This window comes from Bactrocera oleae, chromosome 6 (genome assembly GCF_042242935.1).
Source record: "Bactrocera oleae isolate idBacOlea1 chromosome 6, idBacOlea1, whole genome shotgun sequence".
NCBI classification, from domain to species: domain Eukaryota; kingdom Metazoa; phylum Arthropoda; class Insecta; order Diptera; family Tephritidae; genus Bactrocera; species Bactrocera oleae.
Window position 1 is genome coordinate 7,635,723 of NC_091540.1, and position 12,942 is coordinate 7,648,664.

At 33.5% G+C, this 12,942-nt stretch overlaps 2 protein-coding genes and 2 long non-coding RNA genes across 11 annotated transcripts in view; 2 read left to right on the forward strand and 2 right to left on the reverse strand.

The window, feature by feature from the left end:
- Positions 1 to 2,589: 2,589 nt before the first annotated feature.
- On the forward strand, positions 2,590 to 5,504 carry yellow-k (L-dopachrome tautomerase yellow-k). Its single transcript, XM_070111817.1, has 2 exons — positions 2,590 to 3,213; positions 4,513 to 5,504. Exons 1-2 carry the CDS (start codon positions 2,734 to 2,736, stop codon positions 5,188 to 5,190), a joined length of 1,158 nt encoding a protein of 385 aa, XP_069967918.1. The 5' UTR covers positions 2,590 to 2,733; the 3' UTR covers positions 5,191 to 5,504.
- A 76-nt stretch (positions 5,505 to 5,580) lies between these two features.
- LOC106624222 (BAG family molecular chaperone regulator 2) lies at positions 5,581 to 10,453 on the reverse strand. Of its 8 annotated transcripts, none has more exons than XM_036361070.2 (6): positions 10,028 to 10,451; positions 9,781 to 9,923; positions 8,622 to 9,722; positions 6,698 to 6,718; positions 6,438 to 6,580; positions 5,581 to 6,372 (listed from the first exon to the last, which is right to left on the reverse strand). In XM_036361070.2, exons 3-6 carry the CDS (start codon positions 8,918 to 8,920, stop codon positions 5,999 to 6,001), a joined length of 837 nt encoding a protein of 278 aa, XP_036216963.1. In that variant the 5' UTR covers positions 8,921 to 9,722; positions 9,781 to 9,923; positions 10,028 to 10,451; the 3' UTR covers positions 5,581 to 5,998. The 8 variants fall into 8 exon arrangements, with proteins under 8 accessions (XP_036216963.1, XP_036216958.1, XP_036216967.1 ...); XM_036361065.2 differs by having other exon boundaries at positions 8,622 to 9,000; positions 9,307 to 9,722; positions 9,781 to 10,451; XM_036361074.2 differs by adding an exon at positions 7,788 to 8,576 and having other exon boundaries at positions 9,307 to 9,722; positions 9,781 to 10,438.
- A 325-nt stretch (positions 10,454 to 10,778) lies between these two features.
- LOC118680581 (uncharacterized) overlaps positions 10,779 to 12,942 on the forward strand; it is a 98,618-nt gene continuing 96,454 nt past the window's right edge. Inside the window, exon 1 of the long non-coding RNA XR_011397071.1 lies at positions 10,779 to 11,113. This is a non-coding gene — a long non-coding RNA (uncharacterized lncRNA). The remainder of the gene's footprint in view (positions 11,114 to 12,942) is intronic.
- LOC118680580 (uncharacterized) lies at positions 11,230 to 12,819 on the reverse strand. Its single transcript, XR_004976174.2, has 2 exons — positions 12,507 to 12,819; positions 11,230 to 12,474 (listed from the first exon to the last, which is right to left on the reverse strand). It is a non-coding gene; the product is annotated as an uncharacterized lncRNA (long non-coding RNA).

Consider the following 12,942-nt stretch of genomic DNA (forward strand, 5'->3'; position numbering starts at 1 on the left):
TATCTGAGTTTACCGATGAAAAAGTTTTACTTATGTATCTATCAAGGCTTAGTCATTAGTATCCAACCTTTAAAGGTTAATTTAGGAGACTAATGACTAAGCCTGAACCCTAGGCAGGTTGACAGGTTTGACAGGTTGTTTGGTCCATAAAAACAGTATCAAACTTTATTCCAGAGAACGTTTAAATGTTGTTCAAACTATTGAAATTACTTCACGACTAAAATTCATGAAGGTCAGCATTCGTCTTAGTTGTATTTCCCTCCCTTAATCTTCCTCTTTTAAATATATATATTTAACGGGGTAGTAGTATAGTTCGGCAATATAGCGCTCACATATGCTCAGCTGCATGTACTTAAACTTAAGCTTTGAAGTGATCGTTTTGGAATCGCTCATAAGATTTTTATGTATAAATAAGACATTCCTAAATCTATAGAACAATGTGATACCACAGCAATTCTTATGAGCTATGTAGCTCATTCTCATGACGTCGAAAATAGCTCCAAGTCATACCTAATATGACGAACCTATTACAGACATACTCGTATGTATGTACTAATATATATAATATGTAGGTGTATATAAATTCCAGCTAAAAATATTAGCTTTTCGCTTTAAATTGTAATATTTAGATTACTTCAATAGTTAACATCTGGCAGGAAATCGGCGTTAAGGCATTTTTATCTACATATATATACATTGCGGTGGAGCGAAAAAAATTATAACTTTTTTTGCTTAGCCTGAGGATAAAATTTGTAGATTATAAAAAAATAAAACTTTTGAAAAAAAAATCCAATAATGACCACATAAAATTTTTTTAATTTGATAACTTTTCATTGTCCAGAAAGAGGACTGTCCACGGCTTCTAGAACACTTATCAAAATAGATGTTATAAAATTTTTATTTTGCTTCTAGACCACTTATCAAAATTTGTTTACGAAATAAAAATTTTAAATCGAAATTTACTTTAAAAGTAAATGGGTAGATGTTAAAAAATTTTTATTTTTTTTTCCAAAAAAAAATTTTTTTATATACTACAAATTTTACCCTCAGCCTAACAAAAAAAAAAAATTTTTCGCTCCACTCTGATATACATATGTATGTACATATATACTTTACGACCGTATGTATGTACATACAGTATGTCGCTACAGCGTAATTAGCAAATTTTTGAACAGCCAATGTCAAAAGAATCCTATGAGTCATCAAAGCAAAAAATACAATCATACTACTAGTGAGGTTTTCGGTATTAACCCAAAGGTTCTTTTATCAATATTGGTGATAAGAAAATTTTGGCTTATTTATTTTATAAGCTTATTCGCCAATATACTCGAAACTGAACCAGTTCTCTACTTATAAGCTACAGACTACCGCTTTTTTTTTTTTGCAGACTGAAGATAAGTATATATGAGGATGTTGTTCATAATCTGATAACATATATATCTTAAGTAGGAGGTTCCAACTTCGGAGTCTTTACTTGCTCAAGAGTTAAACTTCTTGACCCAGTGACATTATTACAAAACGTTTTAAAATCGTTTTGGCGACAATATTGCTCAATATGGTTTTTGGTCGCATGAAATCCAAATCAATTCGCATAAAACCGGATGTAGCGGTAGTCTGTTTGGTCGTAATATTTATGAAAGGAAGTGCTATAAGCTTTTCACTTTCTCTGCAATTATAGACTATTGACTAAAGCACGCCATTTATTCAAACGAGAGAGTGGAAGAGAGTTTTTTTTATTAACTAATGAGTCCAATATAAGTCGGTGGTTTATTTTACGGTTTTTAAGGTTACTGCTACAATATTATTTCTGGTACAAGTATATGCAGAGAAGATGGAATTATAATGTGGCTGTTCTGCTGTCTATATCAGCGGCATATAAAACAGGCTTAAAGCGGGCTGATTCCACTTTTTTCAGCGCTAATCTTATAATCTATGCGCACTTCTTAAGGACGAGTATATGGGAGACCTCTTCTTTTATCTTTTATAAGGTGTTCGTCTTCATGTTGTATGGGTATTTGCATTGATACCTGCACTCAGCAGATTAGGTATCGTCAGTCATTGGTAAAAGTCCTGCTTTTGCAATTCTATAGGAATTTGCTCCTGGCTTGAAACTTTGAGGGGACGGTAAGCTTCACACTGCCGTATGTCGGTTGCCAATTTTTCGTTCTTTGCAGTTAAAAACCCATTTTCATATAATTTAATATCTACTTGGAAAAGAAAGACATTTAACAAAAAACACATTGTTCTACATCAAACGAAATATGTTTACCAATATTCTCGAATTGCAAAGTATTGCTCAAGCAGTAGTTATAAAAATCTAAAGTTGTTGTGTAAAGTACAACTTCATTGTCTTACTCCCTCCACCAAAAAAAAAAAAAAACAAAGTCAATCAACTGAGCTCACGCCACTCTTAGTTAAAGCAGCGCCGTTTCGCTGTCAACCCAACAATCGGGCTTTCGATATAGAACACCTTCGACCAACTCAGCAGAATTTTAGACACATGCAATGGACAAACGCATGCCAACTGCAACTCTTCCATTAACAAATCGAAGCAAGAACAAAAGAAAACATTCAAATTCATACTCACTCACTCCGAAGCGGAAATAGTTGGCACCACTTTTCAATAATTTAGCGGACAATTGCATTCAGTTGCAAACTAGCTACCAGTGGTGGCAGCCGAAGCACACCACAAACGTAAATCGCTTACAGCTTGTACAACAACGGTACATAAAAATGTCACCAAGGCAAACAAGAAGTGTATTGGCATATTCCACGATAATTAGCTGTCTGATCGGTATCATGATAACAGCTATGCAAATGCACACGAGCCACGCGTGGCATCTAGCACAGACCGGCCTCACCGAATCCTATCGCGTGCGCCACCTATCGCTCTATTACTCACGTGTCTTCCTCTGCATTAGCGTGGAGAATGAACACTTTCCCACGTTGATCGCCACCAAATGGCCGGAAAACTTTGTACCCCTACGAAGCGCGATATATCCGCATACATACGCGCACGCGAATGGCAATCGAAGTGACTGCGAATTGATACAGAAAGCTATATGGACCCAGGTGGATAATTTGGGACGTTTATGGGTATTCGATGCAGGGTGGGAGCAAACGCCATCGTTGTCAGTTGAGGAGACAGAGAAAACGACCGAAATGTGTGCGCCCAAGTTGTTGGTGTATGACTTGATTCGCAACGATGCGGAGGTGAGTGCCGCGGCTGAAACAAGTTGAAGCTTTGAATCTTAATACAGTAAAACAATTAAGGCAATAATTGCAATCAAGCGTGATAGAAATAGCGTTTGCAATGATTTCGTGCTATTACTTTATTTAACCCTTATGTTAGTAAACGGGTACGCGGGTACCCACCGCGGTGTATTTGTATGAATAGCTTAAAAAAAATTCGATATTTCATTTTAAGCTCTCAAATCGTCGTTTTTTAACTTAAAAGAAAGCTATTTTTTTTCTACGTTGTTATTTTTTTTCTTTAAATTGTCACTGACTATTAATATTTGAAAAAGAAAATTTTTTAGAAAAAATTTAGAAAAAAATTTTTAAAAAAATAAATAAAATAATAATAATGCTCAGATCGTGGTAGCCGGTTGCTAAAAGACGTCAGTAAAGTTGGTTACTAACATAAGGGTTAGTTAATGTGCTTTTGACAGAAAAATACGTTAAATCGTGACATCCTAAAGGGCAGGAAGCAAAGCTTATGTTTGCAAGTACTATGCAAGTTTGTCGACACGTTTCGTTTATGATGAGGATCTAACGCTAGTGTTAGTGTGTGACTGTACTAATACACCACGGCGGGGCGACTAACAGTGTCTCAGAAATTTCGTCTCTACAGAAAGACAGTTATTAGGTTAGGTTAGGTTAGAAGGTCGATTCTAGGAAAGATCACACTTGGACAGCTTAAACGCCGGTCCGTTGTGGTACCCAAAACTCCTATGACTGTATCAATAGACCCTTAAATGTCGACAAAGCGCTTTGTGTCTATGACAAACTTGTTGAGACGGCCAATATCAGTTTCGGCCAAATCTTCTGGTCCGCCGAAAGTGTGATTTTCGAGATGTCTCAATCTCAGCCTAGCAAAAGCCGAACAGTGGAGTGAAGCCAGAAGTGTCGGGACAGTTGTTAGTTTAGTGATGTTTTCATGGACTAGTTCCATTTTAAGCCTGAGTTTTGCCTGAACTTCGAAATGGGTTTGTAACGAAGAATTTGCAGTGCAAGCAGAGAGAGCAGCAAGATGTTTAAAAAGGGCTTATTTTGAGGTTCATGCTATGCGAATGAACTCAGAGAAACTCCTATAAGTGTTTGGCAAAATTTGGAGTACAGGAGTAAAGAAACGCCTAGGGAAGATATATATTTCTAAACATATTTTAAAAAGTTCAGATCTTCTCTTTGATTTATGTATGAAAAGAGCTAAAATTAATGAATGAAAAGAAACAATATAAAAAATAAAATAATTATGCATTTATATTTCCTCTACCCAACCCAACGTGGCAGGTATTGCGCATCGACTGCAGCCGCTATCTAACACCACGGGATAGTGAGGAATTGATCATCAAATTGGGTCCCAGTCCAGCGTTGTGTAAAGTGGAAAAATATATATACTTCCTACGTCCCGACGATGCACACATACTCGCCTACGATATAGTGGAACAGAAGTGGCATCGTCGCGCGCTGCTCAGTCGCAAATTCCAAGGCATTATTGAGGCGCCGTTTCCAATTAAACCAATCGACATCGCTTTCGGCCTGCAACGTGAGCTGCTCTTTGCCGATGCGGATGGCAAGCTATATGCAACGCCAAACTCACAATTAAAGACAAAAACAAAGGAAGCCAATGAAATCATCGATAATTTGAATGAAAAGCAAATGCAGCAGACGGCGGTGACGACGGATGACGGAGCGAATGCAATTGAACTGGAGTTATTGGGCAGTTTGCTGGGTCCCAGCAAGGGTATGATGGTGGACGGGCGCACCGGTGCGCTCTTCTATGCCGTACCAAAGTACGGTGCAATTGTGCGTTGCGAACTACAACGCAACTTGACAGCGGAAGACAACGAGATTGTTTACTTTACATCAAAGAATATACGACAAATATTTTTCGGTGTGGGCGGTGCGGTGTGGTTGTTGACTGATCGGCTGCTAAGCCCGGATGATCATTGTTTTGCGAATATTTGATGGTAGCTGCGTGCTGTTGTTGGCTGCTACGGGCGAAAGCGAGCGCATATACTTGACATACACAAAAAAAAAAATATAATAATAATAATACAGCTTTTTATAGTTTTGTAAGATTAAGATTTTTTACTTTAAAAATCGTTTTTGCGTTTTTTTTTTACTTCAGTTAAATTATTTTTTATGATTATACAACAGATTCTTTAATGTTTTTTCTTCGTTTTGGTCTACAAATACATGCATATATGTATATAAACTAATGTGTACATATGAGTGTATGTATGTTAAGTAATTTTTATGCATAAAATATTTAGCTAGAAATGGGCAAACTTCATTTTAAATTAAAATTTCATATTTATTTTTATATATTTTTTCTGATTTTTTTTTTTTTGTGAATTTTTTGTTTTATTTTGCTTTTATTAAAACTGCGCTAATACAATTTTTAGGCATGGCAACATTATGCATTTGAAAGAGTTGAAAAATTATATAGTCGAAATTATAAAAACTACATACATAGGTAGATGGGTATTATAGTAAAATATAAAAAAAAACCTGTTTCATATTTGTGACAAAAGTTTTAAAGTACTTTTTTATGTATGTATGTAAGATGTGTGCCGTATAAAAGCAAGCACGAAAATTCAATTTTGTTGTTAAACTTGCCACTTGCCGCGCACTAACACGCATTGATAGCGGCTAACGCGTGTTTTGAGGCAACAGCATCCAATCAATGGCTTACATTAAACTAAATTAGCTGTTTAATGTCTCCTTGTTTAACTGTTTGTATTGTAATATACTTGTAAATCATGAAATCAACTCAATTTCGTATTGTCTGTTTGTTTAAATAACCCATTAAGGCCTGCAACCGCTTTTTAATGTTCTTCTGATCGTCGAGCGTGCAACCCAATAGTGCGCTCTCGAATTTCTTGTCGACCGGCCCAGCATCCATATCCACACCATATTCATACGAGGATGATGCTTCCGCTGCACTGCAGCAAGCATTCAGGTATTGTTGGCAACGTTGACGCGATAACACTGGGTCACCAATAGTAATCATCATATCGATCAGCGCATTGATTTGACTAAGCGCATCCTCCTGCGAACGATCACGTACCGTATGTACCAATAAATCGACGGTGGAGAGGCGCGCATTAACTCGTTGTATGTAGCAGAAGATTTCTTCACGTTCCGCTGCAAAAAAACAAATACAATTTATTTAATTATATGTTCATTGTGATTTATATGCAAACGCTTACCTTCCATCATGGAATGCAGCATATCGTGACTCTTGATCAAATCAATGGACATGAGTAGGAAGTCTTTCTTTTCTTGCAAGCCCAAGGCATCTTTACGGAATTTCTCAACGCGCGCATCCAATTGATCTAACACTGAAACAAATCTGAATTGCATACAATTATTAATTTAGTTTATTGATTTTGATGATGAAACGTTAATACTTTTTTTCTAAATTAAAACATATTAGGTATGTAATTGGAAAAATTATAATTGGAATTACCTCTCGTTAAGGTTAAAGGGCCTGTTTAGCATTTTGTTACGTGTGGTATATTTTAATTGCGATGAGACAATGAAGTAGTTGATATTATTTGGATTTGTTGGAAATTGTGATTTGTTGTTTGATTGATTCAATAGTAGTACATCAAGTTACATATATAAATACATAAAAATAAAAAAAAGTAAAATCATTATTTTGTAAAGTCTAATAAGTAAATTAAATGCCACACCACAGTTAGGAACTACTTAAATAAATAATATATAATTTTTAAAGTAAAAAGCAAGAAAAAACATTAACTTCGGCTGCACCGAAGCTTGATACCCCTCGCAGCTGCATTTCTTATGGTATAAAAGTATATAAAAAAATGTTTTATTTTCGAACGTATTCTTCTGTATGTTACAAACATAACTTAATATGGTATACACTGTTCGGGGTATAATAATAATAATGCATGTGCAGTAGTTAAATTCTAGTGCTGTCAAACTATAAGGAGTGGTAAAACGTTTGGAACATAAAAGGTGCAGTCGATTACATTAGCTTTGTATTGCGGTTATGATAAAATTAATCATTACAAGTCAAATTAAAATTATGCAAAATAAGTAAACTTATGTGCATATGTTTGTGTATATAAAACTTTGCATTACTGAAATATTGCAGCAACAAATTTTAGTAATGTAGAAATAATATTTACACGCGAAATCGACAATAAAGGAATGGCTTGAAATTTTTTTATACTACATTTACACGCTTAACATACACATTTCGAACCACATGCAATATATTTCCATTAGTTGCTCGCGTTCAGTGTGCACATTGTTTGCACGGGCGCAAAACTTCTAAATCACTTATCTATTAATAGAATATGTATATGCACATATTTAGAGTTTTCTCGCCCACACACTATGATTTAATATTGAAATAGGGCAACTCCTTGCATAGATTTGTTTGAAAAGCACTTTGAAAATATATCGTTTCTCAAGAAAAATTGTTTTTCGACTAAAACACGTTTGACAGACATACTGTAGGTATATAACTACACATTTTTTAAATGTTGTTTTTTTTACTATGTATATAAATACACTTGTATAACAACCTGTCCAATGCTTTACTGTCATCCACATATCCATAGCTCTGCGTTGATGAAGCATTAACATCTATACCACCGCCAGAAAGTTCACTAAAGTGACGTGACGTTTCCGGAAAGCTTACATGACCGCCTAGTGATGATGCTGATGATGACGCCCTTGCTGCAGCGTCATTTAGACCGTGCAAATAATCAAAATTCATTGATGATTCCGACTGATAGCCTGCTGGGTTATCTGAGTACTCCTGTGGTGGTGGCACAGGAGTGGAATCAATGTCCATATCTTCTCCCTGAGACGTGATGAAAGCTTTTTTAGCGTTAAACGCTCGAAACAACGAAATTAAAATAAACCAGTGTGCCTTTAGTGCAGAAACTGCGAGCTAATTTAGTATATTGCGCGGGCGACAATTGCTGACTATTGATATTATTGGTTGTTTTGATTTTTCTCTACACTCAGTCACTGTGTATATCTTCGATGTTATTATTATTTTGTTGCTCCTAAAACACCTACTATCGTTGTGTCTTATATGCCTATGAATTGACCAAAATCTATTGTATGGACGCTTTATGTTTTCTGTGTTACGGTGTGTGTTTTCTTGTTTTTGTACTTCACAAATCAGTTGTGAATGGTTTTTCGAATTTACACTTGGAATGTTGTCTTTTGGCTTTGTTTGCTTTATATGTATATTAAAATAGCAAGACGAGAGAGACTTTAAATAATTTTATTAAAATATTTTATCTCGTTTTGTAGCCAGCCTCTAAAGTTTACGCGACGTAATGTTATGAACGTCGAAAATACTGAAAAGATATTTAAAAATAAATAAAAAATTAATCTTCAATTACCTATCAATTGAGCAGAGTTCTAGTGATGGCAGTGTCAGCAACGACAAGTCGTTATCGACAGCACCACTGGACTTCGTAGTTGTATTTAAATGCGGGACGGCAGTGCCGACGGGTATGGAGAAGGAAGAAGAACTACTTGTTGTATTTGCGGCGGTTGAGTTGTTTGTTGTATTATTGAATAATGTATTCCAATATTCATCTGCGTTAGCTGCTCGCTCAGCCGGCCCTGGCATTGCTACGTCTGGTACATTATCAAGGCGGCGGCGCTTACGCAGCATACTGAGAAAATTGTCAAACATAACGCGAAATATGCAACGGTGGACGGAAGGTTATCTTGAATTTGGCACTCTTATTTTCTTGGACGTACTCAAGCAAAAACCTAATAAAAGTATATTGTTTTAAAAATATAGGTGTGCGTAGAGCGGATTTCATTAGATAACACATAAATTGAAATTCGAGTTAGCGTTTTGTGTTTTTTTTTTAGAAAAAAATGTTTTTAATTTGTTTCAACAGGTAAAATTTCAAGCTCAACACATGTATGTATATTATGATTATGTTTTGCATTGGTTTTTGTTGTTATGACACATGTTGTAAATATTCGAGACCAATGTCACGAACGTTGTTATGCTCGAAATTCTTGTTTACATGAAGATACACACGCACATCCGTATAATTTTTATCTCACCAAAGGAACTTTTTTATTTATCAGCAATATTATTTTATACACGACACGCGAAACTATTAGTAAATTCTAGAAAGTATTGTGAAACTTTCTTTCAACAGCACTCATTTGTTTCATTCGACAATTTAAAAATATGTATATGACTTGAGTGATTTCAAACACATTTCCACTTTACGCAAAATTTAGCGACACATTTGCTTTTCCGAATTTTCGCAAGATCTTGACGTTCTTAATACTATACACTGCATAATGAGATAAATGCGAGAAAAGATATTTCCACGACAATATAATAAAGCTTCAAGCGTAATGTTTGTTAGCGAAGCACTCCATTAATCGACATAATTCTAGAACCCGAATAAAATTTAATTGTTCGTTCGCTTCCTTCTCCACTACCTTTTGACTGATTATTTTTATTCTGGCTGTCATTAAAACAACTTTTTATGAACAGGGGGATGAGCGGTATGCTTGACTAATTACCTGAATGAATGAAAGAGCAATAATCTGCCTGTTTCGCATAGACAAATTTGGTGTAGGGAACTGGGATCGCCTTCAGATGTTTCACAGATTTTCACCAATTGTCCTTTATATGTCCTTTGTGTATCAAACACGCTCAATTCTTTCTATGAAATGTATGCAGACAATTATTCTATACGCATTTATTCATTTTTCGTTTGCAGTATTTCAGAAAATTTTCAGCGAAAATTTCTGGTGTTTTTCCACAAACCATTTGACAAAAGCTAAATTCCCTCTACTTTTTTCAACTGCTTCTTATTGATGTCTTCTGTTTACTGACTTTTGACTTTATCTGCGCTGTTTAGCTCCGTACTGCGCATAAGCTGTTGAAGGCAAAAATCAAAAAGCTACGGCAGAATCGTGCCGGTTGTGATAAACACCTCCTTATTTTTACCACAAACAATAAACAACCAATTTATTTCTCCGTTTTGCAATTTTTATACTGTTTTTTATTTAATTTGCTTGCTTTTTGTGGTTGGTTATTAATTTTGAATACTACTATATGTCAAAAAACTCAAATTTACATTGTTTTTTCGTCGCTGCTTACTCTAAACAGTTAGTTCACAATAAGATGCCATATGATTGGCAGGAATGGAAAGAGCATTGCCAGAAACAAGTGTGCGGCAGAAGTTACAATAATGCTTTGTATTTTATTTAAAATGTACGTTTTAACAAAAGCTAATAATGTTTTTTTAGTGGTGAAAACTGTTGCTGCAAGACATTTATCTCATGTTCCTTTTAAAAAAACAAATCGTATGCGAAATTTTGTCACTTGCGTGAGAACTGAGGCACTGTACAAAATAAAATTTCATACAACACTGTGCATGAGCTGTTATTGCTTGGAAAGTAGTAGATGGAACAGGAAATGAAAAACAGTTACGTTAATTTTCTGTTGCAAATAGTTCTTCCGTAGTGTTGTCTTGTGTTTTTTATCTATGAAATGGTAAACAAAAGTTATAAAAATATGTAGTACTCTGCTAGCGCGAAGTATTGGGGAAAATGAGAAAAGTGTTGCTTTTAAATTGTTGCCGTTTTTTGACATGCTTGCGCTGGTGTCATAGCAAGGTCAATTGAAATATTTTAAAGAAATGTGCCTGCGTTGAGACAACTAAATGACTGTGTATTAGCTGCAAATTGTTCAATTCATAAATACTGAGGGTTTACAGTAATCGATCAATAGAAAACAATAATTGCGTAGTTCTTGCGTCACAAGTCTTAAGTTCGCTCAATATTCCCATTGGCGTTGTTTTTATACACTAAGCAGAGTGTTAGACCAGTGCAGAAGCCTTTGAAAATGGTAAAAATGAAAGAGATTCAAACAAAGCATTTGAATTAAATTTTTTTTCACCATTTCGTGGATTTTAATTTGCTCCCCTCCTCGGTGGTGTAACAAAATAAAACGCTATATAACAATTTTTGCTTTAAAACATTATATGTATTGTATAGTATATATTTTTGAATAAATTTTTTATATTTTTGCAGTTTGGTTTTTAACATTTTACGATATTTTATTATGCATAAAGTGTCTGCATACACTAAACAAAATAATTAAATTTTTTTACTAGCTTTTAACGCCTCATTTCATTCATTTATGTATGCATTTATTATTATTTTTTATTTTAATTAACTTAAATCGTTTTATTTAAATGTCTTTTAATTTGCATATTTATAGCAATTTGCCTTTCATTGTTTAGTTGTGTAAATATATGTATATTCAATTTAACTTTAGTCTGTATTTACTAAATATGTAAATGTATGTATAATATGCACTTTTCATTGAAAAAAATAAAATAAAATATTATTCATATAAGTATATAGTGTATACTCGTAATTAGGCAACAAACAAAAACAGTTCGCAAATATCGTAAATTTTTCATTTATTTAAATTACATTCTCTTGGCATTAAAAGTTTCTATGTTTTCACTTAAATATACAGTTCTTATTTTTCTTGTTTTTAAATGTATGCATGCATTTATGTATATATGTATAAGTATATATTTTATATGAAAGTTGTGCCTCGTTTTTTGTCGTTAATAGTTTTGTAGTTTACAATATTAATAGTTTTATTTAATTTTTACGTTTTATTTTTGTTTTTCGTTTCTTTTTTTCTATGCTCAACAAATTGTACTAAATATATTAGAATATATGTATGTATATATGCATGTAGGTAAACGTTTACTTTTTGTTTTAGGCGTATACTAATTTAATAGTAGTTACATATATATATATTTTTTTTAACAAAAGGAATTTAATATAAATTTCAGCTAAACAGCAAAATTGCACATTTCCACTTGCCACTTATGTACATAATTATTTTGCAGAATTTTGATGCACTGATAAACCTTTTCATCATTTTTTAGTATATTTAATAATTTTTTCTGGTTGCTGTGCAATTTTTTCACACACACATATTTCGTCTATTTTTATACACTATATGCATGTATGTACAGTTCTGCTTTAAATGTAAATAAGTACATTGTATTGTAAGTATATTTAAATGTATGTATGTTATGTATATTTGTGTACCACGAGCTTACACTTTCTTGCAATAAAATAAGGCATTTTATTTAAATTCTATACGCTAATATTCAATATGCCCCACTCACCACCTACAAACACTAGCCGGTTACGCTAACTACCTTACTTTTAACACTTTTCCTATTATTTATATATGCAGCGCAGGCGTATACAAGGCAATGTGTGTTTTGCCAAGAATCACCAGAAACAAAATTTAAAATATTTAACAATTTTATTTTGTTTTTCAGCAAAATATTATATAAGAGTAAACATAAAATTGAAATTTTTTTGTTTACGTGCGCCTTATTTGAAATGACTTTAATGTTGCTATACATTGCATTAACTTTTATAAAAAAAAATAGTAATAAAATGAATGATGAATTAAAAAAAAAAAATTTAACTAAAAAAAAAAAATAAATAAAAAAATAAAGAATTAAAAAAAAACAGACAGACAAAAGTAGAAAAGTAACTAAAAACAAAACAAAAAAAAAACCAAAAACAAAAATATATGTATATATGTATGTATATGAAAATAAAATGATTTAGGTAACTACTAAATTGCACTAGCATATAAAACATATCAAATATCATGTATGGTATATGTATTTA

What these genes read in the sequence shown, in the direction of transcription:
- LOC106624222 (XM_036361070.2), bottom strand. Translation starts at nt 8,920, where the DNA reads ATGTTTGACAATTTTCTCAGTATGCTGCGTAAGCGCCGCCGCCTTGAT. An exon ending in GAACTCTGCTCAATTGATAG is followed by an intron (nt 6,719 to 8,621) that starts GTAATTGAAGAT and finishes AATGCTAAACAG; the next exon opens with GCCCTTTAACCTTAACGAGA. An exon ending in GCTGCATTCCATGATGGAAG is followed by an intron (nt 6,373 to 6,437) that starts GTAAGCGTTTGC and finishes GTTTTTTTGCAG; the next exon opens with CGGAACGTGAAGAAATCTTC.
- yellow-k (XM_070111817.1), top strand. Translation starts at nt 2,734, where the DNA reads ATGTCACCAAGGCAAACAAGAAGTGTATTGGCATATTCCACGATAATT. An exon ending in TGATTCGCAACGATGCGGAG is followed by an intron (nt 3,214 to 4,512) that starts GTGAGTGCCGCG and finishes CCAACGTGGCAG; the next exon opens with GTATTGCGCATCGACTGCAG.